The 24,873-nt window shown below is 37.9% G+C and overlaps 1 protein-coding gene and 1 long non-coding RNA gene across 2 annotated transcripts; one reads left to right on the top strand and one right to left on the bottom strand.

Moving 5' to 3' along the window:
• The first annotated feature begins 6,177 nt into the window (after window positions 1-6,177).
• LOC108670764 lies at window positions 6,178-7,683 on the top strand. The gene is made up of 3 exons (XR_001930756.2): window positions 6,178-6,283; window positions 6,575-6,696; window positions 7,655-7,683. It is a non-coding gene; the product is annotated as an uncharacterized LOC108670764 (long non-coding RNA).
• A 3,697-nt stretch (window positions 7,684-11,380) lies between these two features.
• Window positions 11,381-19,215, bottom strand: LOC108670767 (set1/Ash2 histone methyltransferase complex subunit ASH2). The gene is made up of 8 exons (XM_018158256.2): window positions 19,046-19,215; window positions 18,658-18,760; window positions 17,753-17,893; window positions 17,268-17,446; window positions 15,921-16,135; window positions 15,152-15,343; window positions 14,163-14,335; window positions 11,381-13,469 (listed from the first exon to the last, which is right to left on the bottom strand). The coding sequence occupies exons 3-8, from the start codon at window positions 17,839-17,841 to the stop codon at window positions 12,710-12,712; spliced, it is 1,608 nt and encodes a 535-aa protein (XP_018013745.1). The 5' UTR covers window positions 17,842-17,893; window positions 18,658-18,760; window positions 19,046-19,215; the 3' UTR covers window positions 11,381-12,709.
• Between the last annotated feature and the right edge of the window lie 5,658 nt (window positions 19,216-24,873).

The following is a 24,873-nucleotide window of genomic DNA, read 5'->3' as shown; positions in this document are numbered from 1 at the left end:
TCCTGTTTCAGGTATGTTTTTTTTCAATCTTTTTTGTTATAGTGAAATCACTTGACTTGATTAAAATTGTGTGAAATTACAAACCATCCTGTAAGCTTACAGATACAGAAGAAATGCTACATGGCTGCTGATATGAAGCTTGCAGTGGACAAGGTCGTTGTCAATGCACAATGGCATGTCCATGGATATAGTAATGTCACATTAATAATGTGGTAATGTATGGATAAGGTAATATAATATCAATGAAGAAAAACAAAGTAAAATCACAAAAATTTTTATTCATTCTACATTTACATCATCTACAAAGGAAGAGGAGGACTTCAGAGTACTGTTAGTAATAGATGAGTACACTCTGCATGCTTCAAATGTTAAAAATTGAGTTTTATTTCAAGTGTCCCTTTTTACCCCATTTCCAGATTAATTCAGGAGCCTTTTATATTGCGTCTAGCACCTTACAAATAGCATATGGAATTTTTTTGGAGATGCCATGTAATAGCCCTTGCAAAGACCGTTAAAGTGAGCCCAAACTTGTTTATGAAATGTTTCATGGTAAGAAGTTATTAACAAAATATTCTCAAAACCGTCCCTTTTTACCCCGTTTGACGGTATTTAAATATATTGAGTAGCAGTCTTTAATTTATTTTTAGGTATTGTTATTCATGGTTTAGTATAAATGCACTATGACAAATTGGAATATAAACTTGTTGCCTTTAATGTGTATTAGGTTCCAATGAATTGTATGTTTTTGGTACAGAGGCATCAAGTGTTGCAATACATTGTACATATAGCTAGCAGCTTAGCTAATTCTTATAAGGCTGTAAATAGTCTTTAACTACCACTTTTTGACTATTTGTTATATATAAATTACAATATACAAGTTAAATGTGTTGGCTAGCTTTAGGGTTGACAATGATTAAAGCATGTCAACCAGTCGGCATGTACAATAAGGTGTATTAAGTAATGTAATTTAATAAAATTTACTTTTTAATTTAAAATTTTTGATTAAAAATATTTTAATATAATTTAATTCCACAGCATGTACCATGTGGTGTATTAAATAATTTAATTAAATTTAATGAAATTCAATTTTTAACGGTTTTTATTTCATTTAATTCTACAGCTGCAGCCAGTAAAAATGAACATCATGAGAATGAAGGTAAAATTGTCATCCATACATCCCAAATTGAATGACAATAAATACCGTAGATTTGATAGGTGTTTTATCAATCCTGTTTATATACAAAAATGGAAATGTTGCTTCTATTTCAGAATCTGTTCTTGAATACACTTGTGAAACTACTGTAATAGTACTTATGGTAACTGTACCATAATACTACATCACTTACATACCATAATATTTTGGTTGGAAATGCCATACATCATTGCCAACCATAATAAAAAAAGGTAGTTGCTCCTTTGCTTTCACTTTGTGAATGTGTATGAGATTTTTTGCTCCCACAAAATAGCTTTTGTGGTGCAATTTGTGGTGCAATTTCAATTCTTATTTGTGGCATGATTTGTTATTAATTCAATTTCATAAATGTTAATTTGTTGTGTTTGTATGGAGATGAATTGCTAATAAATTAATATTTAATCTAATTGAAATCTTTGTGTTGCAACCTTCATTCTTGATTCTTTCAAGTGAACTTTAATCCCTCCTATTAATATCCTTTCTATCTTAACTAAAATTTTTGGATGAAAAAAGTGGTGGAGGTGGATCAAAAATAATATATGAACCTTAATTTTTAGAATTCCATCTTGATTTTCATTCTACTTTTAGTTTTTATATCATATTAATTTTCATATTATTTTTTCATTTTTTCATATGGCTGTAGTTCATAGAGAACTTCTTACCAAAGACCTAGTTAATATGAAATAGTGATGGAAAATTCATGTGATGAGTTTTAATGTTTTACTTGAAAGTTATAATTTCAGATGATGAATTTCACTAGTAACAAAGCCTGAAAATATGAGGATACAACTTTTATGATAGATTTGTAGCATGAACATGTAGAACAAATAAAAAAAAAAACAACAAAGAAACAATAATTCAAGTTACTTTTGTACACAATAAACAATACATCAAAACAGATCACCTTGGTCAAAAATGGGTAGGGCAGCATTGGCAGCAAGCTGTGCTAGCAGCTGTGGAAGCTTGGTTGAGTATTTTGAAAATAACAGACCAGAATGAAGTATGGTTTTAAGTCCTTAGTTGCCTAATTCAGCCTTAAAAATATTAAATTTTATGTTTTTGCATGGCTTTCTATGCTGTCAACATTGAGAAACTTAAAAGTATCTCAGATAATTTCTCATGCAAGAAATACTTGCTAAATAAAATATAATTCAGATATAAATGTCACTTGAAGACTGATCGCTCTGAGCATTGCAGTATTCAGTTTTTGAGTGACATTTATTTAAAATATACCATTCGATTTGTAAAGACCATACCTATCGAGTAACGAAGCCCTTTTTTAGATTTGTGCACAGTTTGGATTCAAATGGGGGGAGGGGGAAAAATCTGAAGAAAATGAGAAGAAAAGGGAAAATGTGTGTAAAAAAATTAAGGCAGAAATAAAAAATCAGACTTCGTTGCTTGGTTGGTATGGTCTTTAGAAATCGAATGCTATATCTTTCAATGCTGTAGCTTGAAAACTGTAGGACAAGATAGATTTTTTAAGTACCCCCTTTTTTGTCCATTTTCTATGAAGTTCACGTTTTCTATTAATTTTTCTGAAAAAATCATACAAACAAAATCTGCTTGTATTTCGGTTTTACATATATGTGTGAAGTTTTAAAAAGATCCGTTGGTAAATGTGGAAGTTTTTCTGGAGGGTAGACGCACCCCCCCTTAAAGTATTAAAGATAGATGAATGAAGGTGTTACAATATAAAATTAGCTAAAATATAAAAAATAAACCTCTTGCATAGTAAAACTTTACTGCTAACAATAACATTAATTTTGGCTGAATGAGTAGCAATGCCTACTTAATTTCATGGTAAAGACTTCATGATCATTGATGCTTCTGACTCCAATCTTGGTGATCTTGACCTATGACTTGGACAAAGTTAAAGTGGTTGAGACTTGAGTTGTGTCAGGGGCTGCTTTAGCACCTACTGGTCTAGGATATGTAATTATGGTTCACATTTTAATATACCGGTATACTGTTAATAATATTATTAATTAATAATAAATAAATAATAAACAAATAATAAATAAATGATGATAAATTGATAATAATCATAAATAATAATACTAGTTTTGGTAGTACCATCAAACGGGGTAATAAGGGGCGGTTTTGAACATTTTTTGTTAATAACTTCTTACCATGGAACATTTCATAAACAAGTTTGAGCTCATTTTAATGCTCGTTACGAGGGCTATTGTATGGCATCTTAAAAAAATTCTATATGCTATTTGTAAGGTGCCAGACACCTTACAAATAGCGTAAAAAAATACAAACAGTAAAGCATCCTGAATTTAAATAAAAGCATCCTGAATTAACCCTGGGAACAGGGTAATCTGGGACACTCAAAATAGAACTTAATTTTAAAACGTTTGAAACATGAAGAGTGCACTCATCCATTACTAAAAATACTCTGAAGTCCTCTTCCTTTGTAGATGATGTAGATGTTGAATAAACAATATTTTCTGTGATTTTACTTGTTTTTCCATTACTGATATGATACTACCATATCCACACATTACGTATTATTGATGTTATATTACCATTTCAATGAACATGCCATTGAGCATTAACTACGACATTGTCCACTGCAAGCTTTGAATCAGCAGCCAAACAGCATTTCTTCTGTATCTGTAAGCTTACAGGACGGCTTGTAATTTACACCATTTTAATTGGTTCTAGTAAATTCACTATAATAAAAAAGATTGTAAAAACATACCTGAAACAAAAAAGAATACTTAAGTGACAACCATCATATTTTTTGAAGAAATAAATCATAGTTTAGGTGGACTACTTTTCACTCTATGTTGCCCAGTGCACAATTCTACCTATGACATTTCAAGCTCAATTTTGTGATGGCTGATGAATAAGGTAAATTTAATAGAAATTCTTTGTTGTTAATTGTTTTTTTTTTTTGTTAACTGGAGCCTTTGCTAACCAAATGTGTTTTTAGGAGTGTCCTTATTACTCTGTCATGCGGAAATGGCCGCCATTGTTTTGGGGAATGAGCTATGAAAATTCCAAAATCATGTTTTTAAGCCAACACCTGTCTGCTACTTTTATGCAAGTAAAAGTTTATAATACAGCAAATATTTTCTTTGCTACAGGCCTTAGCAGACTTACTTTTACAAAATCTCAATCTTCATGCTTTCTTTCAGGGAATTTTAGAGGTAGTAAATTTATGATTTATTAACTTGCTTTATGCTGCATAGATAGGAAAAATGTTAAACTTTAAGCCTCTATTTTTAGTTATGCAATATATAAATTAGTTTAGCTGCTACAACATTTCTACAAAATGTCAGAGGAATGTCCCTTATTACCCCGCCCATCCCTTAGTACCCCGTGTGACGGGATCATCCCACCCTCACCTAGTTGCCACTACCAGGATGGGCAATGACAACAACAGCCATGGCCTGTTGTGTAATGCAAAAAAATAATTATCTCTATGCTTATGTCAAATCAACTTTCTGCCATATTATAGAAAAATATTATTGTTTAGTTGTGCAATAATTCAATACACGAATCATGCTGCCTCAATACACACCATCTGTTTTGTGCCACCAAGAAGAATTAAAAAGGCCAGCCCCTTTAAATACAGCCGAGCTGAAAAGAAATTAGGAAATCAAAGCAAAAGTTCAAGGTCAAATAATTTACTGTTACAATAGTGAAGAAATCAAAAATCACAATTAATCACTATGACTTGATATAACCTCCATTGTTTTTATGCTACTTTGCTGTAAAAGTAGTCTTGACTCAGTTCTGACATGGACTTAGCATGTTCAAGAATGTATGCAAGTATAAATAAGTATGATTTTTATCACCATTGAACACATTAATGTATAATTGTCAATTATTTAAGTGAATAGATCTATTCCAAAATGACCAATGAATGTTGCTTGATGATTAGTTTATTAGGTCATAATTACTAATGTGATGAAGAATAAATAGAGCTTAGTTATTTCAACACCTTCAATATAGCATCTTAATTTAGCAATGTTTACATTGCTATGTGCATTAAAAAATATTCTTTGCACTTTACTGGACCAAAAATGCTCTTTGAAAATCGTGGCTTTGATTTCTATGCTGTGGAATTTAATGTCTATTTCAAGATGGTTTCTGTTTCTATGAAATATGTCATATTCAAATGTAGTTGAGTTGTTTGCATCAAATATTGCTGATGCATGCATAAAGCAATAATATTATGTGCTTAAGTAACTTTTGACATGTGAATTTTGTTGCATATGTTAAATTAAAGTCTACTTATGAACCTCCATTGCACTTTATGATTTCCTGTATCCCTGCAGTGTTATTAACATTGCTGCTAACATTATAGATCAAAAACTTCAACCTCAGTGATTTGGAACTACAGATAGCGCTGTTGCTGGGAGGCTTTTGTGGCTTGTGTAGCACAGCCTATCTGCTTATTTATCCTTGTTATTTGCCTCCGGCCTTGCTTTTACCTCACCTCAATGTCTTTGTCCTCTTCTGTTTCAGTCTCTGTTACAGATATTCATTAACTATAAGCTGAGCCCAATGAATGAAACTCAGCTGTGTAACAGAGCGGTCTGACAGTCCTGACCACTCGTGCTTAGCCATGCTGGTTAGTGAATGTTCACCCTTGTATATATATATGTTTTGTCTCTATTTTAATTAACTTGTGTTTTTGTAAATAAGGCATTGGTTCTTGATTGATAATGATTCTTTGATTCATTACATTAACTACTGCATTTTATCATGATTCCTAATTATTTCCTATTTTAAACAAATAGTCAACTATACTTAATAGTCTGCCATTGCATTCTCAACTGTGTTCACCTTGCAAACCCTTTTGGTTCTTTGGTTTTACTAAATTTGGTTTGATTCCATTTAATTATGACTATATCCCCTGCTTGCTTTGTCCCTTGCCGTTACTTTACCCTGCAATGCTTGATTACTAATTAATCATTTCAATCACAGCTCCTTAAATTATACATCCTTTGCTATATGATCGTGAAAGGCATGCCAACGCTCGTTTAGATGAAGAAGCGTATCAAGCAGAATTGCAACGCCGTCGCACTGCTTATGCTCTACGCTCAGCAGGATTTCGTTTCAAAGGAACAGGTAAAGGTAAAACATCTCAGTACCTTCAAAGAAGGTACTGAGGTTGTGTGGTATTTATTTTATTAAATTTTCATCTATATTGATTTCCTTGGAGTTTCAATACAAGATTTGATAACTATGTAGGTATGTTAATTTGTTACCTCATGAGTCTCACTCATCTGAGTGATATCAGCTTTTTTCTAAGGCTGAAATGACTCATTAATTTGATGAGCATTACATTTACCATGAGATATCTTGCTCATCAACCAATTACTACCAGTATATCAATATGCCTACCTATATATTTTACAGCCTTTGGAAAGGTTGACCCTCCACCAGCCCTTGAAGTTCCTGCCATCTACATCAAGGAGGAGCCTGATGATGAAACTGAAGAAGTATATATCAAAGGGGAACCATTCGTAAATGAAAATGAGGTAGGTGGTGTTGATATGCAAATAAATGTTTAGCAGAGCATTTAAAGTTCTTGCAGAATGCTATTTCCATGCTCAAGTCTTCAAGTTAGGCATGAGGAGACAAATCTTAACCCAGTATTACGTCTGAAATGTTGAGCAGTAATTATTGTAGGTACAAAGCAGCCACATCTTCATTCAATAATTGGTTAGAAGTTGCGGAAATTTAACTCATAATTACTTGCATTAGGTTTGCTATTCTAAATCCACATCCACCTTTTTCCCCCATATTTGTTTATAGTGAAATCAAATTGAAAGGTGATGGCCCCAATTGTCAGGAATCCTGAAAAATTTCCAAATTTACTTGTTCTAATGCTACTTCCTTGTTTGGTCAATGAATAAATAAGAATAGAACAGAGAATTGCAAAGAATAGTACTGAGAACATTCCTGTCAATTGAAACATTCTTAACCCAAGTGATGCAACGTAAATACATTACAAATGAAGAAATGACTAATACATTTATGATGCCAATTTTATTGAACAAAAACATGCTAAAAGTGTGCCTTTCTTCCTGAAATTGACCCATATGTCTATGTATCTATAGGAATTTGAAAAAGCCAATAAAATATTTGCAGTATGAAGCATTGATATGGGAAGACATTTTATAACCAGAGATTTGTGATGCCAGCACATTCATATTGCTGTGAAATTAAAAACTTGCAGAGAATTCTGTGAGAATTCCTATATTATATCATTCCTCATAAAATGCACACATCACACTTTTCTCTAGAAAGTCGCAAGACTCATATACTGTAAATATATATGACTAGAAGATATGACTGTGGACAGCTGGGTCTCTCCAAACGATGTTATTGTTGATTCTATTTTAACAACGGTTTAATGGAATGCAGTGACCAGTATCTTGTAAAATGCACACATCACCGCCAGTCACACCAACATTGTCATTCATATCTGCCCAGGTTTGTTCAACTGCACATCTCAGCCCTGCACCTGCACTCTCCTCTTGCGTGCCGTGCAAGATGGAAGCTCAAGTTGAGGCTCACGACGCCCTCCCAAACTCCTCACAGAACATTTCTTACATATAGCAGAGCTGGCCCAACTTACTGGCATCTGTGACCCAGCCTAGGCTGCAGCCAATGCGCGGTCTCAGCTGGGTCTCTCCAAATGATATTATTGTTGATTCTCTTTTAATAACGGTTTAATGGAATGCAGTGACCAGTAAAAAATTGTGCCAGGGCCCATCTTAAGATGCTTTGTTATAGCCGTTATTTTCACCAGTCGACTGTCAAATATGCCAAGCAAATAACTCGAGCACGGCTTTCACTTTAACATTTCGCATCGGCGTTAAAATCTATCCCCTAATATGAGATATTTTATAATGTGTTATTTGACTTCGAATTTCGATACTAACGCAACGGTTCAGAGAGGAATGCAGCCGCGAGCGCTGCGTAAAAATTATCAGACTAGCGTTTATATAATATGATATATAGAGTTTATATATATGTCATGTATCTAATATATATGGTGTTTTGTATTAAATATAGCGTGTATAAATGATCGGACTAACGTGTATAATTAACAAATTTTTTGAATCAATGACTAGGTATTGTGCTTAAATTTGACCAACCAAAACAAGTTTCCGATATTTTTCTGCAAATTTGATCTGGAACAAATTGTTAGTAACCAATGATCATAAGGATTGCTGTTAATATATTGGTACCTAAATAATTATAAGGATTGCTGTTAATATATTGGTACCTAAATATCTGGCCTCTCAACCTGGACCCTGGCCTCTCAACCTGGACTCTGGCCTCTCAACCTGGACCCTGGCCTCTCAGTCTGGACCCTGGCCTCTCAACCTGGACCCTGGCCTCTCAACCTGGACCCTGGCCTCTTAACCTGGACCCTGGCCTCTCAACCTGGACCCTGGCCTCTTTGTCTGGACCCTGGCTTCTCAAACTGGATCGCGGCCTCTCAACCTGGACCCTGGCCTCTCGAACTGGACCCTGGCCTCTCGAACTGGACTCGGGCCTCTCAGCTTGGACCCTGACCTCTGAACCTGGACTCGGGCTTCTCAGCTTGGACCCTGACCTCTAAACCTGGACTCGGGCCTCTCATCCTGCACCCTGGCCTCTCAACCTGAACCCTAGCCTCTCTGCCCGGACATTGGCCTCACAATCTTGGCCCTGGCGTCTTTGGCCCAACATCATTGATGTTTTTCCAACTTCAAAGATTTTGAAAAATCACGAAATTTATTTGCAAAATTTAATTTCGAATAAGGCATTTTGGCTAAAATACTGAAGTTTCTAGCAAGTTTCTCCGACTTCTTATTGTTTCTAGCAAAAGTAATGAAAAAATTATAATTAACTACGCCAGTTTTACGATATCGTCCATAATTTGCGCTCAAAAGACTAATTGGATCATATGATCGCTTTTAACGGTGAAGTCTCGTAAGACCAAGTGGACTGAAATGTCACCTTACAATTTTTTTAATATATAATTTTCAATTTTCCATACTCATCTATACACTACTTAAAGACTGTCATCACTAGAAATTATATGAAAAATTTTGTTTGCGTGATTTAAAAAATGTTGTTAAAGCGCAAAATGTTAATGCAATTTCTAGTGACAAAACAAAATTGGAGTAGTGAGTTGCGTGTTCGAGACCGCAACAACTTGTAAACGTTCTGCGATGTTAAGAATCAGCGACAAGCCAACTGCCTATTGAACGCTGAAACCGCTATTATTATTATGATGCCCTAGAGCCTAGAAGGTGTTTGGGCCATGGTCTAATACAAGGTTGACCCACGCGCAGCTTCGCCTTGCGGATGTCATTTGTTATTCCACCCGTGATGTTGCCATTGTCGTTGTGACGTCACAGTGTGATTCAAACTGCTTTGTAACACTTGTTTTGCTTAAAATAAGACTAGTTGCTTGCAGAAAATATTTTTTTGGGGGCCATTTCAACGAGGTCATTTGTTTTTCACGGTTGAACTAATGCAAGGTTTTCCCTAGTGCAGCTGCGCCTTGCGGAAGTCATTTGTTATTCCAACTGTGACGTCACCTTGGTTATTGTGATGTTTTATACCGGTTTTGCTAAAAAATAAGACTCGTTGCATGCAGTAAATAATTTTTTAGGCCATTTTGATGAGGTAATTTTTAAAAATTGTTTCAAAGATGACATAAAAGCAATGTGTTGATCTACACTATTTACATTTTGTGCCCACAGTGACGTCACTCTAGAGATGCACAGAACGGCGAAAAATCGTCATCGCCGTGGGTCAACCTTATATTAGTTCAACCATGGTTTGGGCGCTCTATTTTCAGTGATTTTTGACATTGACATATTAATCCCTTGCATAAATGAAGCTTAAGTACTTCTATGGATGAAATTGATACTTTAATCTTATAAATGCACTAATATCATCATTTGATTCACAGATAAAGAATATATTCATGGCTTAAATCCTTAGTTGCTGCTATTAAGAAGTCGATTCTGATATGGCCCAGTGGTTAAAGTTCAGAGTACCAAGACTGGCGCAGGTTCGATCCCAGCTCTGTTCGTCATTTTCTGGTCAGAATCGGCAAGGAGGCCGGGCGGTCAAGCACAGCAGAATTGTAGCAGTGAGTTGCGAGTTCGAGACCGCGAAGTGCTGTGAATGTTCTGCGATGGTAAAAATCGGCGACAGGCCTAAGGCCTAATAAACGCTGAAACCGCTATTATTATTATAGCGTCATTATAAGTTACTGCTGAAGAAATATTGCATAGAAAACTATCAGCGTGGGGAGAGGAACTATCGCAAACATGTGTAAGCAATATTTCATGTAAATTAGTCATTCATAAGTAATGACTAATAATGTTAATGGTCACCGAGTGCACAGTAAAGATCCAGTGACAGATCAATGACACCTGACCCACCACTATTCAACAAAGAAGTGCAGTGTTCAGACATAACCTTTCCTGGGTCTGGTCACATGAATTATACGCTAGTTTTTTCGCCGTATCAAGCAATCCATATCCCTCTTCATTAAGTATATTATAGCAAGTATATTATATTATTACTAAGGGGGCTCAGTGCGGCGTCTCATTAAGGTAGAACAGAGGTCGTTACTTATGTGATGCTGACCTTAACTAGAATACGTGTATTCATCTTCGTAAATCATTAGTTTTTCGTAAGTTTGAAGATGGTTCTGATCTCAAATCGTTTCGAACGTTCACAAGCATTTGACTGTATTATAAGTTAGGATTCGATAATCGTAATAAGAAAACACTACGAGGTCATGGTTTGAGTATGTATTTATTGTCAAAAATGAAGACACGACATCTTATACATAATACCACTAGTCTGTTCAGAGTATGTGCTTATAATTAGACGACGACACGCGCATAGCATAGAACAACAACGTCCAAGAACAACCCGTGCCAGGGCACAGCTACCACAACACACGCAGCGCTACCATCACAACCAAGGATAAATAACAGACCTCCTATCAGTTGGTAAATGAACAGTCACGTCGCTTCATTAAGAATACAAAGATTCTTGCAGAAGCGAAATTTTGTGAGAATTAATCGCTACTGACAAACTCTTAAAAAAAATAAGAAGAATTTTTGTTTTCTTTCCAATCAAAAAAACTAAAGTTCCAGAAATAAATGTCTAAATTTCTAAAAAAAGTGAAAGATAATTAAAATAATTTCTAAGATAATGAACTTAAAAAAAAATGTGTTGCCAATGAAGACAGAAATGTTGTAAGAACTCAATGTTAATTTAACGGAGTCTGAAGAAAGCAAAATGAATACAGGACATTTTCATTCAATCAACACATTAACAAAAAATTAAACAAAATAAAATAATCAATACGCATGTGGTGCATGGGAAAGAAGGAACAAAGCATTGCCCAGTGGAACACAATGAAGTAAGAATGCCACCAATGGTATTCCTACGAAAACTAGTTTATTTGGGTCAACCCTTCTCCATCGACCTGGCTAGCAGGTAGGAATAGCATTGCAACCACCGGAGAATTGATTTTCAATAGACCAATGGAAAGTTAACAAAGGAAAAACTTATGCAAAAATCAATTACGATGAAGAAATTCCCTAATTGTGGAACAGAGGCAAATAAAATTGAGAACATTTTGATAAGCCGAACACTTGAAATTAAATGCTCGTGGTGCCGAACATGCGCTACACGGACGAACAATATAAGGAAAACTTAATAATAAAAACTTAGCACTACAAAAAAAAAACAATGAATAAACAAAAAAAAATTCTACTACTTTAGCGAATAAGTTTATTGGATAATAGCGGTTTCAAGAAAAAAAATTGTAACAAAATGTAATTTGGAATATATATCGCTGCCGCTGTGCTAGTAACGGTGCCCCTAACACGGGCCAGTTCGAGTAGCCAGACCCGCCCTCCCAGACCCTGGGTCTGATAACGTAAGACCAATACAGGGGCTAGTAAAGATGCTAGACAGCCTCGCGCCTATTGCCTCAGTCTACACGGTAGGGTCTACGCTACAGACCAGCGAGGTAGGGTCTACGCTGTAGACTCACATCCTATGGCATAGGATGTGAGGACTGTGGTATAGGATGTGGGGACTGTGGTATAGGATGCGAGGACTGTGGTATAGGATGTGGGGACTGTGGTATAGGATGTGAGGACTGTGGTATAGGATGCGAGGACTGTGGTATAGGATGTGAGGACTGTGGTATAGGATGCAAGGACTATATTTCACACGACAGTCTAAACTTCAGTTGCTGGTTCCGTGTAAGACTGACAAGCAATGGCGCAGGCTGTAGCAGTAATTTTTATTTACGACAAAATGTTGACAGAGTTCATTGGTCTAGACGCACAGACAGGCAGCTGAGATCTGTCTATTTCTAAAAGACGGCAGCATCCCGTCTGCTTGACACAAATGTGTGAGACAGATGTGTAAGCATGACAGAGATGTCCGTCAGTAAGACAGAGGTCTGCGTACCGCGATGGGTCCGAAATGGTGTCTGGTCTACCGGTTCTAAGACATCATGTCTAGCCGCAACCTGCCCTCATTCTCCACCAGGTACGTCATGTCTGCCAAGGTCTGCTCCACCATGGCCTCCTCAGCCTTCTCGTGCATGCCACGAAACTCCACCCCTTCTGGGGCATGAACGAAATTCGGACCGAAGTTAATGGAAACAGAGATGGATTTGTACAATGATAAAGATGGATAGTAAACGCCGCTGTGGATATCACTAAAAGCCATGCCAGGCGACTCGCCGTTCTTGAAGAACTTGATGTAGCTTCCCTTGACGGGCTTGAGCTGCTTCACGGCCGCCGCTATGTCGTCCTTGTCTTCATAATATAAATGCGACCTGAACTTGACCAGCGGTTTGTCCTTGTAGGTGGGTGGAAGCATGGACACAGGGTTGCTCTCAGGAGGGATGTGGATGAGTATCCCCAGCACATCGTCCTTGGAGAACCCATCACCGTAGTGTTTACCGTGGCTCTCGTGGAACACGGTGCCCTTACGGCTCCGCCACGAGTACCCGAACTTGTCGTACCCAAGAGGAGCCTGCAAGTTGGCCAGTTGTTGCGCCCAGCCTAGACGCACGTGGGAGCCATCAGGCTGGTCTGTGATGGTACACTCGAAGTACCAAGTGCCCCGTGACACCCCGTGCGTGGCTCTGATCAGGCTGTACCCTTTCTCTCCTACCACGGCACGACGGTCGTCGGTCGTGTGCAGCTGAGGGGCGCGGTCGTGCAGAGCGAGCAACACCGAGTTTGGCGACACGCATCTCCAAACATAACACATATAATTAATACAAAATATAATGAATTAACATAAAATATGATTAATATATATAAATCTGATTAATTAGCAGAACACAGCATTAACTGCAAAAAATAACTAATCCACTTATTCTCTAATAACTGGATTAGTTATTAACTAATAACTGCAAAAATCACTAGATCGTATAGGCACTTTTGTACACGACAAGAGAGCTGTAGGAGTGAAGAGTAATAAATTGACGGTCTAAACAAGTAACATGTAGATAATGAACGCGTTAAAACCTCAGCTACAATGTCAACATGAAGGTTGAATGGAAAGGTTGAGAACAGGATGATGTGAACATGAAGGTTGAATGGAAAGGTTGAGAACAGGATGATGTGAACATGAAGGTTGACCGGAAAGGTTGAGAACAGGATGATGTGAACATGAAGGTTGAACGCTACAATATAGACATGAAGCGTACCAGCGATTAAGCAACTATGAGAACATGAAGAAGGGAAACTTTGTGTACAATGCACACAAAGTGCAGGTAAGTAATATAATAGGTATGGTTAATACTTATAGCGCATTCAAGGCATGAGACAATAATTCCCCTCTTCACACACTTCTCCACCATCAATACCTCATCACTAACACTCGCCTCGCGTAAATATATAATAACCCAAATATTTAAGCAAATAATAACAAGACCATGTACCTGTACAGCCAACCCGGGATAGGTTTGCCAGCCCAGTCGCTGCTGTCGTCGAACTCCCTCCTGAAGGGGGCGTGGGGGTCAGGCTCGGCCAGGATGTAGCGGTAGCCGTCCTTGTTGAAGGGATGGTCGATGGGGTAGCCGTGCAGCTTGGGTGTCGGCATATCACCTCGCACCTGCCACCATCACGAGCGTTAAACTCAACGCCAGCAAATTACAAGAATTTTTCTGATGATATATTTTACCACAACAGAGGATCTAATGCAGTTATCGCTGACCAAAGCGTGACTAGACATGCATTCTAACATCAGGATATAACCACAACAGGGGATCAAATGCAGTTATTGGATACCAAAATGTGACTTTAGTGTGCATTCTAACATCAGGATATAATTTACAGGCTATAATTATCGTAATAAATTCGCCGGCCATCTCTCAAATAAATGAATTAATCTTGTTTTCCAAATAGTGACCCAATTTCCTAACCACAGCGCGAGCAGCTAGCGGACGTAGCACTGATACGCTCATGTACCGGACCAAACTAGGTCAGGATGCCCCACACAAAGGGAGAAAGTGCACTGCTATTTTAACATAGTCCCAATTATTTCTCTGAGTGTGTTATTATTATTGAATTGAATTGAATTGAATTGTGCGCTCATCATCACCATCATCACACTCTCAGACCTTCTTGCTGCTGATGGAGGTAAGGCCTATCATTATCATCAAGCATTCACCACCCCCGCGCTCATCATCACCATCATCACACTCTCAGACCTTCTTGCTGCTGGTGGAGGTAAGGCCTATCATTATCATCAAGCATTCACCAGCCCCGCGGCTATCATCACCATCATCACCAAGCATTCACCACCCCAGCGTTTATCAACACCATCATCACACTCTCAGACCTTGCTGCTGGTGGAGGTAAGGCCTACCATTATCATCAAGCATTCACCACCCCCGCGCTCATCACCACCATCATCACACTCTCAGACCTTCTTGCTGCTGGTGGATGTCTCGACGAGCTTCCTCTTGGTCCCCCGCCCCCCCTTGCCACAACCGTCCCCCGCAGTGTCCCCCGTGGGTCGGAGCAGGGTCAGGTCTGAGCACTGCAGCCCGAAGAACGGGTGGTACGGACCAGGCTCACCGTTCTTGCCCGTCTCCTCTACAGTGAACGTCGTGTCAACCTACAATTAACAGTACAATCAAGTAAACAATATAATAACTAGAAAGAAATATAAGCAAGATCAACTTAGGTAGCATTTAACACTGGTTATTCTTCTTAATTATCAAAGACCGACATTTCCATGAATATATATATACTGATAGGTCAGGCGAGGCTGGTAACAACCTATTCAAGAAATTACTTCTGATTTGATTTTTTTTCTCCCACAAGCAATGTACCGTACAGAAGATTTCTATTAATTAACTAGTCTTGATGAGATGCCATCGAGAAGGGATAATTCATAGTTAAAGTTACGCCAATGAAAGCAATGTTAGAGAGGCTTACGCAAAGTTAGAATGCCATGAACAAAACTGTAAACTTAATACTTGAAATAACTGTAAATACTCTGCAAGAAAATCACACGTAATCAAGATTTCTTCTGTTCCTTCATCAAATTTTTTGTAGATGAACGTTCAGAAGTTGCCAACCTCATTGAGTAAGGATTTAGACGCCCATCTCCTTGAGTAAGAACTTGACGCCTATTTCCTTGAGTAAGAACTTAGACGCCCACCTCCTTGAGTAAGAACTTAGACCCCCACCTCCTTGAGCAGAGTCTTCTGTAGTGTGGTGTGCCAGGAGTGGGTTGCCCTGCGTGCCTGGGTGGTGAGGGCCTCCCAGTTCTGCTCCAGGAAGGGGATGATGTCCTTCTGCAGACTGAAGAGCTTGGTGCCTGAGCCGTCCTTGTTGCTCTTGCCCTTACTGCTACTGCCGTGGCTCAGGTTAGCCAGCGCCGTCACGCACATCTCGCGCAGCTCTGGCGTATAGATCATAGTTAAGATTTTGAATAATTTCAATATTAATCTTAAGAAATGCAATAATTAAATTACTCAGAAAACTAGAATCAACATTTAATGGATTATTTGCGCAACATTGCTCTTATGTACAGAGCTAATTAAATCACTCAGATAACTTGCCTCTTAAGAACTTAACTCCTTTGTATACATAATGAGATAACTTGAGGGTAATTATGAAGAATCAGAACTTCAAAAATATATATGATTTTAATTGATGAACTAAAGAATTTTGTAGATAAGAGTTAGCATGAATAACATATACGCTCACATCCAATTAAAGAGCGTCTTATTTAAACTATCCTGAGCAGGGTAAATTAATGGAAAGAGTTAGGAGGAAATCAGGGTTTGGAGGGAAATATGGCGGAAGGAGAGATAAGGGCAGAAGGGGAGATAAGGTCAGGAGGGGAGATAGGGTCATGAGGGGAGATAATCTCCCCTCTTGACCCTATCTCCCCTCATGACCCTATCTCCCCTCAATATACGGTACTACCCTATCTAACAGGATACTGTGGGTTTGGACAGAAATTGGTCTCACATAGATTTTATCTCAAATTCGTGAACTTACATAAAACCTAAAAAAAAGAAGTTCATTTTTTCCGCCAAACTATTCTTTTCAATAGATACTCAATAGTGGCATTATGAGGCAAGATAATCTGAACTAAAAAAAATCAACATGCAGTTTGCAAGGTTTTACTTGTAATGAACTAAGCTAGAAAATTCATGAAGTAAGAACAAGCAACACAAATATTTTAGCTTGAGAATTTGTGCATGTAGTGAAGACAGCAAGATTTGTTAAGCTAGAACAAGTGACACTAGCTCATGCGCCTCAGTAACAACTCCATGCATGGAAATGATCCGGAAATAAATGGAAGGATAGTTTTTCTGGAATAAACGGAAGGATAGTTTTTCTGGAATAAATGGAAGGATAGTTTTTCTGGAATAAACGGAAGGATAGTTTTTCTGGAATAAATGGAAGGAGTTTTTCTGAAATAAATGGAAGGATAGTTTTTTTGGAATAAATGAAAGGATAGTTTTCTAGAATAAATGGAAGGATAGTTTTTCTGGAATAAACAGAAAGATAGTTTTGCTCACGTGCTTGTGCTTTCTTGAACTGCTCTACTCCAGAAGGAGAGCAAGTCTTGCAGGTGAAGCTGTAGTTGAGCATGAAGGGCACCAGCTGTCCCAGCTGGTAGCTGATACATGACTCATGGAACCAGGAGCCGCACAGCTGGCACATGAGCTCAGTGCTGCCCAGAGTGCGCAGCTTGCCACTGCAATTAGAAAATATTGTAAGAGTAAGCACAGAAATAGACTAAAAAACACTAAGACTTAGCACAGAGCCAGGCTGTGTAAAATATATTTTAAAGAAACATTCAGGACCTTAATTGCCTACACAAAATAGAAACCTATAATTATTTAACAAACATGTAAATGAATTCTGCAAGTCTCAATCTAACATATTTATAATCTAGATATCTTTTTTTGTACAATTCCTATCATGTGCTTTGATTCTACAATAAATTATTGTCCATGATTCATTGGTAACTTCAATGAAAATGAGTGAAAATTTGACCAACCAATATCCACATGATGACAGTCCGCCTTTCTCTCCCGAGTCTTGGAGAGCTGAGGCAGACACATCTCCTTCATCAGAGTCAGAGTCCATTCTTCTTAAACCTTCTCAGATGTATTCACCTGCAGAGTTGGAACTAGGCGAGCTGTCAGGAATGATATTTTATTTCCAAATTAATAATAATGTCTAGATGTTGCATAGGTACTACATCCATGAGCCATGCAAGTTGAAATTCTGTTTGGAACTTGACAAGAAACGTTGCTAGAAAGCTCCAGTCTTAGCTTAAATGGAAATATATTTGACTCAGACACCTGTGTAGGTAATGCATTACAAACTAGAATTAGTCATATTGATCATAATGCTTGTACATCTGTGCCAATCAACATGCATCAGCTATATAGTACTGATCATAATGCTGATAATGATGATTTTGTTATTGTAGTTATGTTGATCAAAATTTCATTACTCAATGTGTCTTGTAACTTGATAATGGATAATTGATGCATTCAAAATGTTGTTAACAAATTAAGAAATGTCACTCAGTACCCTGACTTGCAAATTAGCAGTGTAAGCAAAAAATCTTGTCCGCCATAATGAAAAAAAAATTTATTAAAGCAAATACCTACTGTGGTTTACAATGAAACTGTAAAGAACAAATTCTTTCAATCTATAGGTACTAATTGCTGCCAAGTGGCAAATTTTGTGGCATTGACAGTAATTCATTGGAACCTACATAGATAGGTACCAATGATGAATTGATAGACTTGTTTCATTTTTTTATTCAAGATTGAATAAAATGTTGGTAAATATTGTTTTCAATAAATATTCAGAAAATGAGAGAAAGCAGTTCAACAAATGCATTCATACAAAATACCCAGTGCACAAAGAAATTAAATTTGTTTTACAAACTTGTTGAGGTTTGTCGTTTGGAGCTTTAGAGACTTGTCCATGTATGATGTAGCTACAAAACTGTAGAGAGTTTTGTTGCAGACGTAGCCACAGCAACTATGGCCTGTTGGCACATGAAGAAGATCAACAGCACAGAGGACTGCAAGCATTGTAACAATAGCTAATCAAATTTTTCACAGTAGTGGTGTATAATTTAACTTCAAGTAATATCAATCAGGGAATGTTTTGCTGAGGGCAATAAAGAGAATAGTAGGTACGGTATATTTCAAAATCACATAATAATGACTATAAAACAAGTGCTAGGTACTCTATTATACTGAAAGTGGTACAGAAAACATACAAATGTAAATGCTAGTGTAGCCCAGTTAGTATCTAGGGGATGCCCTACCTTGTGCCACTGCCACACACGAGACCAATCAGCTAGGCAAGGGTCCAGCCTGGGTGACTCAGCCTGGAGCCTCCAGAGGCCAATAGGCCTTGTACAGGTAATATTTAATGGAAGTAAGCAAACAAGATGGATCTCTTATGGGCAGGATTCTGAAGGAGCAAAAGTGTAATGAGGATACATGAGTAACATGACCAAGACAAATGAAAGCACATTTCACATTTGCGGTCATTACACTAGTCAATTGATCTGCGCAGAGCGCCTCTACTTAGTATAGTATAGTATAGCATCTTTGGCATTGAAAAACAGGCCTGGATAGACCTGTCACCAATTCTTGTACTTGATTCTTACTGTACTGTACTAGTACTGATTCTTGTACTGTCTTGATTCTTACTTGAGCTGCTGGATGCACCAGTGGGTGCATTTATTGAAGATTTGAGGTATGGTTAGTACCTCAGATTGTTATGCACAGTTAGTCTACAAGGAGATGCTTGTTAAGTTATAGAAAGCTACAAAAATTTTATTTACTATACGGTATGCAACAATTGAGATAACTTAACACTAGAAGTTCTATATGCTAGAAGCACATTTGCTTCATAGCATTAATCACTGTTAGTTAATCAGAAGTGGCTTTGATAATTCAAGTCTGCACCTCTTTTCTTTCTTATTTATTCTTATACGAGCACTGGAAACTTGTCCCTGAAGCCCCTTGCCTGAAAAAGGTTTAATTGGTGCTTAAGGGGACACAAACTCAACAGCTTATAATGTCACTGGAAATCTTAGCTGGAATTTTTTGACCATTTCGGTCAAAAAATTTTTTTATTTACGTATGGATTGTTTTGAAACTTGGTACACATATGTAAAAAAGAAATCGACTTTTTTGTTCAAGTGAATACTTATAAAAAATGAAAGAAAACATGAAATTGATAGAAAACGGCTAAAAAAGGGGTACTGTAGAAATCTATCTCCTCATTCTATAAATATGCTACGACATTGAGAGATATATCATTCGATTTTCAATGACCATATCTAATACTATCCATTTGGCTATTTTTTTTTTAATTTCAAATTTGTTCAGGAGGGAGGGGGGATTTTCCAAAACTTTCCCCAAAAATTGCAAATTTTCCCTGCCCTGACCCCCTTTTTCCAATATATAATCCAAACTATAACAAAATAGAAAAAAATGATTAGATGGTTTCTGGAGATTTTTCTTACAAATCGAATGGTACTATATACCGTCAAATGAGGTAAAAAGGGACAGGCCGGGTAAATCGGGATGAGCGTCCCACATTTCGTAGAAATGCACCTAGCAGCTAAACTAATCAAAATATTGCAAAACTAAAAATAGTGGCGTAAACTTCAACATTTTTACTAACTTTTATGTATAATGCTAGTCAAGAAATCAAACATTTACTATCTCTAAAAAATCGCTGAAAAAAAGTGTGAAAAGCACGATTTTGGAAAAGTACTTCTACTAAGGTCTGGAAAAAAAATATTTGCTGTATTAAAAAATTGTTCTTACATAAAAGTTACACACAGGTGTTGGCTTGAAAATGCAATTGACAGAATTTGCCTATCTCATTAAAAAAATTGTAGCCATTTCCACGCAACGGGGAAATAAGGGAAACCCTCCCCCCCCCGGGGTAATTAGGGACAACCCTAATACACATTTACAGCAGATCCTCTGTTAGCAAAGGCCACAGTTAAGATAAATATAGGTTAATCACAAAGATTTTTGCTTAAATTTTAAATTAAGCTAAAATTTAAATTTACATTTAAATAAAATCTTCTTGGGGAGCAGAACAGCCTGGATGTTAGGCAGAACTCCTAGGATCCAGGTCACTGAATGCAATGGTCACTACCTAAAGAAGCTTGTTGAGCTCCTCGTTGTTGCATTACATCTAAAAGGAAGAGGAGGACTTTGGAGTACTGCTGGTAATAGGTGAGTACACACTGCCTGTTTAAAATACTTTTAAATTAAGTTTTATTTCAAGTAGTATCCCTTTTTACCCCATTTCCCGATTAATTCAGGAGCCTTTTATATTGCGTCTGGCACCTTACAAATAGCAAATGGAATTTTTTTAAGATGACATTCAATAGCCCTCGCAAAGAGCTATAAAATGTAAAAAGCTCTTTGCTATAAAAGAGCTATAAAATGTAAAAGCTTTAAAGCTCTTTGCAATGGCTATCATATGGCATCTCCAGAAAAATTCCATATGCTTACCATCAAACGGGGTAAAAAGGGACGGTTTTGAGAGTTTTTTGTTAATAACTTCTTACCATGAAACATTTCAGAAACAAGTTTAGGCTCATTATATAGATCTTTGCGAGGGCTATTGAATGGCATCTTCAAAAAAATTCAATATGCTATTTGTAAGGTGCCAGATACAAAATAAAACTGTCCCGATTTACACCTGGTAAGAGAGTAATCCAGGACACTTGCAATAAAAGTCAATTTTATAAAGTTTGAATCATGCAGAGTGTACTCATCCATTACTAACAGTACTCTGAAGTCCTCTTCTTTCATTGTAGATGATGATGTAGATGCAAAATAAATGACATTTTCTGTGATTTTTACTTGTTTTTCCTTTAGTGATATGATATTACCATATTCATTAATTACCATATTATTAATGTGATATTACTGTATCCATGGACTCTGGAGCCTTTGATAACTGAGGTTCTACTGTAAATGCATTTTTAAGGGTCTGACCTTCCACTTTGTTGGACCCCGAAGCTCCTCGGGCCCGGGGTCACTTTCAACTCCTACTTCACCTTCTCGCCACATATCGCTGCGATATGCCAGAGAGCCTGCCAGCACCTCAACATCCTCAAGTCTCTTTGCCGGAACCAGCTGGGGCCAGCAGAAGGAAACCCTCTTGGTGACTTTCAAGGCCCTTATTAAGTCCCTCTTGGTGACTTTCAAGGCCCTTATTAAGTCCCTCTTCACCTATGCTGCCCCAGCGTGGCTCCCCAATGCCTCTCCTTTGTCAATCTCTAAGCTGCAAACCATTCAGAAGTTCAGAAATCTGCCCTCCGCATAGCCAGGGGATCTCTTCAAATGGCCTCCACTTCCCATCTGCACAGCAAAGCTCAGGTCCTACCCGTGGCTGAACACCTCTCTCTGCTCTGCTCACAATACCTTGCCAGTGCCCTACGACCGCACCATCCCAGCTACCCTATCATCACCCAGACATCGGGGCCCCGTTCCATGGAGCACACGCTTCAGACTCACTTCCTCCCTTCAGTCTCTCACCTCCTGGACCTGGAGGAGGGTTCACTTCCCCCCAACTCCTACCCCACCGTCCTCACTCCTCAGGACCATGCACAGCTCTGCTGTTTCCTCTTACCTGGCCTCAGCAGCTCCTAACAAAGTGTTGCTGACCTCTGCCCCCTCCGTCTCGTCCAGGGCGGCCAGAAGCGCCCTTTCCCAGCTCCGTTCCGGCTACTCATTGCGGCTCAACTCATACCTTGCCCTCATTGGTTGGTGCAGCTAATAGCCCTCTCTGCCCTGAGTGCGGCACTATGGACCACACCACTCATCACCTCTTCAGCTGCCGCTGCCCCTTGCATCCCACCTTGCTGAACCCACTGGACCTCTGGTCTAACCCTGGACCGACTGCAGCCTTCCTCGCCTCACTCTCATCCTTCTCCGACATCCTTGGAGTGGAACCCCTGCTCCCTCCCCCTCCCAACCATTTGGCTTTGTCTTCCTCCAGCCTAGCATAGAATCTGCCCGGGAATTCGGTGGAATATTCCACTAGAATTCCGTGCCATGCACCACCAGACCGCGGATCGAATCTAACTTCTAGGCATCGTTAAATTACGTAATTTTACATTCACTGCATCTGAGGTAAGGTTTCAGATAGCATAGTTCTGTTCCAAAATTTATCACCCTTTGACAAGTGGCCATTTGACCCACGGCCTAGATACGGACGGCTTGAAGTGTTGAAGGCTACGTTCCGGAAGGCAGGAATCATGATGGTCCATTACATCCAGAGCAGTGGCGGTCTTTGGCAGGTGACCCTTCTTTCTTTCTTTTCTTTAATTGGAATTTATGGGAGCCTCTGAAGACTGGTTCAATGCAGCCCCATGTCAGAACAGTTCAAGGAACTTGACTGAATTATGTTTTCATGTACAAAATTGGGTGTCTTGGAAAAAAACTCAAGATGCAAGGCTGNCTTGAAGCATGCAGAGCGTACTCATCCATTACTAACAGTACTCTGAAGTCCGCCTCTTTCATTGTAGATGATGTAGAGGTAGAATAAATGACATTTTCTGTGATTTTTACTCGTTTTTCCTTTATTGATATGATATTGCCATATACATTAATTACCGTATTATTGATGTGCAATTATCGTATTATTGATTTGATATTACCGTATCCATGAACATGCCATTGAGCATTTACAACAACCTTGTCCACTGCAAGCTTCGTATCAGCAGCCTTATAGCATTTTTTTTATATCTGTAAGCTTACAGGACGGCTCACATCATTTTAATTGGGTTAAGTGAATTTACTATAGTAAAAAAGATCGTGAAAAACATACCTGAAACAGAAAGGAATATTTTAGTGACAACCAACGTATCTTTTGGAGAAATAAATCGTAGTTTAGGTCAATTACTTTTCATTCTATGATGCCTGGTGCACAATTCTATACATGACATGCTATGTACAATTTTGTGATGACTGATGATGCACAAATTTTTCGATAAGTGAAATTTTTTTCGCTGAGCAAGGAAAATGTGATCAATATTCTTTGTTTTTAATCAATTTTTTTCGTAATTGGAGCTTTTGCTAACTGAGGTTCTACCGTAAATGCGTTTTTGGAGGTGTCCCGACTAGCCCCGGGGGTGGCCCGAGTAGCCCCGCCGTGCGGAAATGGCCGCCATTTTTTTTTGGAATGAGATAGGCAAAATCTGCCAATTACGTTTTCAAGCCGACACCTGGGTGCAACTATTATGTAAGTAAAATTCTTTATTACAGCAAATATTTTTTTTGCTACAGACCTTAGCAGAAGTAACTTTTCAAAACAGCGTTTTTCACCATTTTTTTCAGGAATTTTTCAAAGCTAGTAAATGACGTATTTTTCGACTGCCTTTATACTACATAGATAGGAAAAATGTTGACGTTTACGCCACTATATTTAGTTTTGCAATATTCCAATTAGTTTCGCTACTATAAACAGTTTTACGCCGTGTCGGAGGTGCGTCCCGAGTTGCCCCGGTTGACGGTATTAATATTTTCACTTTCAAAACATACATTTATCTCCTATGTATATTGATTATTGGCAGCCATTCTGCAACAAAATAATGTGTTAATCAATCTAAATAGTCATGGCACATACAATGATAGGGTGAAAATATAGAGAACAAAATTATAACCTAAGCCCAACAACTCATTGCTATTTAAATTAAAAAATCATTAAGCAATTCAAGCGTTTTTTTCCTTCCTAATTTTTATTTGTTCATAATTCTCTCGTTTAATAATTTTATCACAAGGATTATATCCTTGACTTAAGGTTAGTTTGAACTTTGAAGAACTTCGAAGGGCGAGGTTGTGAAAATGCTGGTAAATTTTAGTAGACCGAATCAACAGTTCAATCGAAACCAATCTTGACCTAATAAAATGAAGGGTAGTTTTTTCGATATTATTCGAACTTCGAAGTACCGTAAAATGGGGTAACTTAGACCACTTTTTTTCTTATAAATGATGCCATTTTCTTACTAGCTAAATTAAACTTGAATTGAAACATGCAAAATACAGGTCTATACTCTAGCTTCACTCACCATAAATTGCTGGCTCCTGCCTCTCATAGTCTTTATGTAAT

Source organism: Hyalella azteca, unplaced genomic scaffold, assembly GCF_000764305.2.
Source record: "Hyalella azteca isolate HAZT.00-mixed unplaced genomic scaffold, Hazt_2.0.2 contig9207, whole genome shotgun sequence".
NCBI classification, from domain to species: domain Eukaryota; kingdom Metazoa; phylum Arthropoda; class Malacostraca; order Amphipoda; family Hyalellidae; genus Hyalella; species Hyalella azteca.
This window is presented reverse-complemented; position numbering and strand designations above follow the sequence as displayed.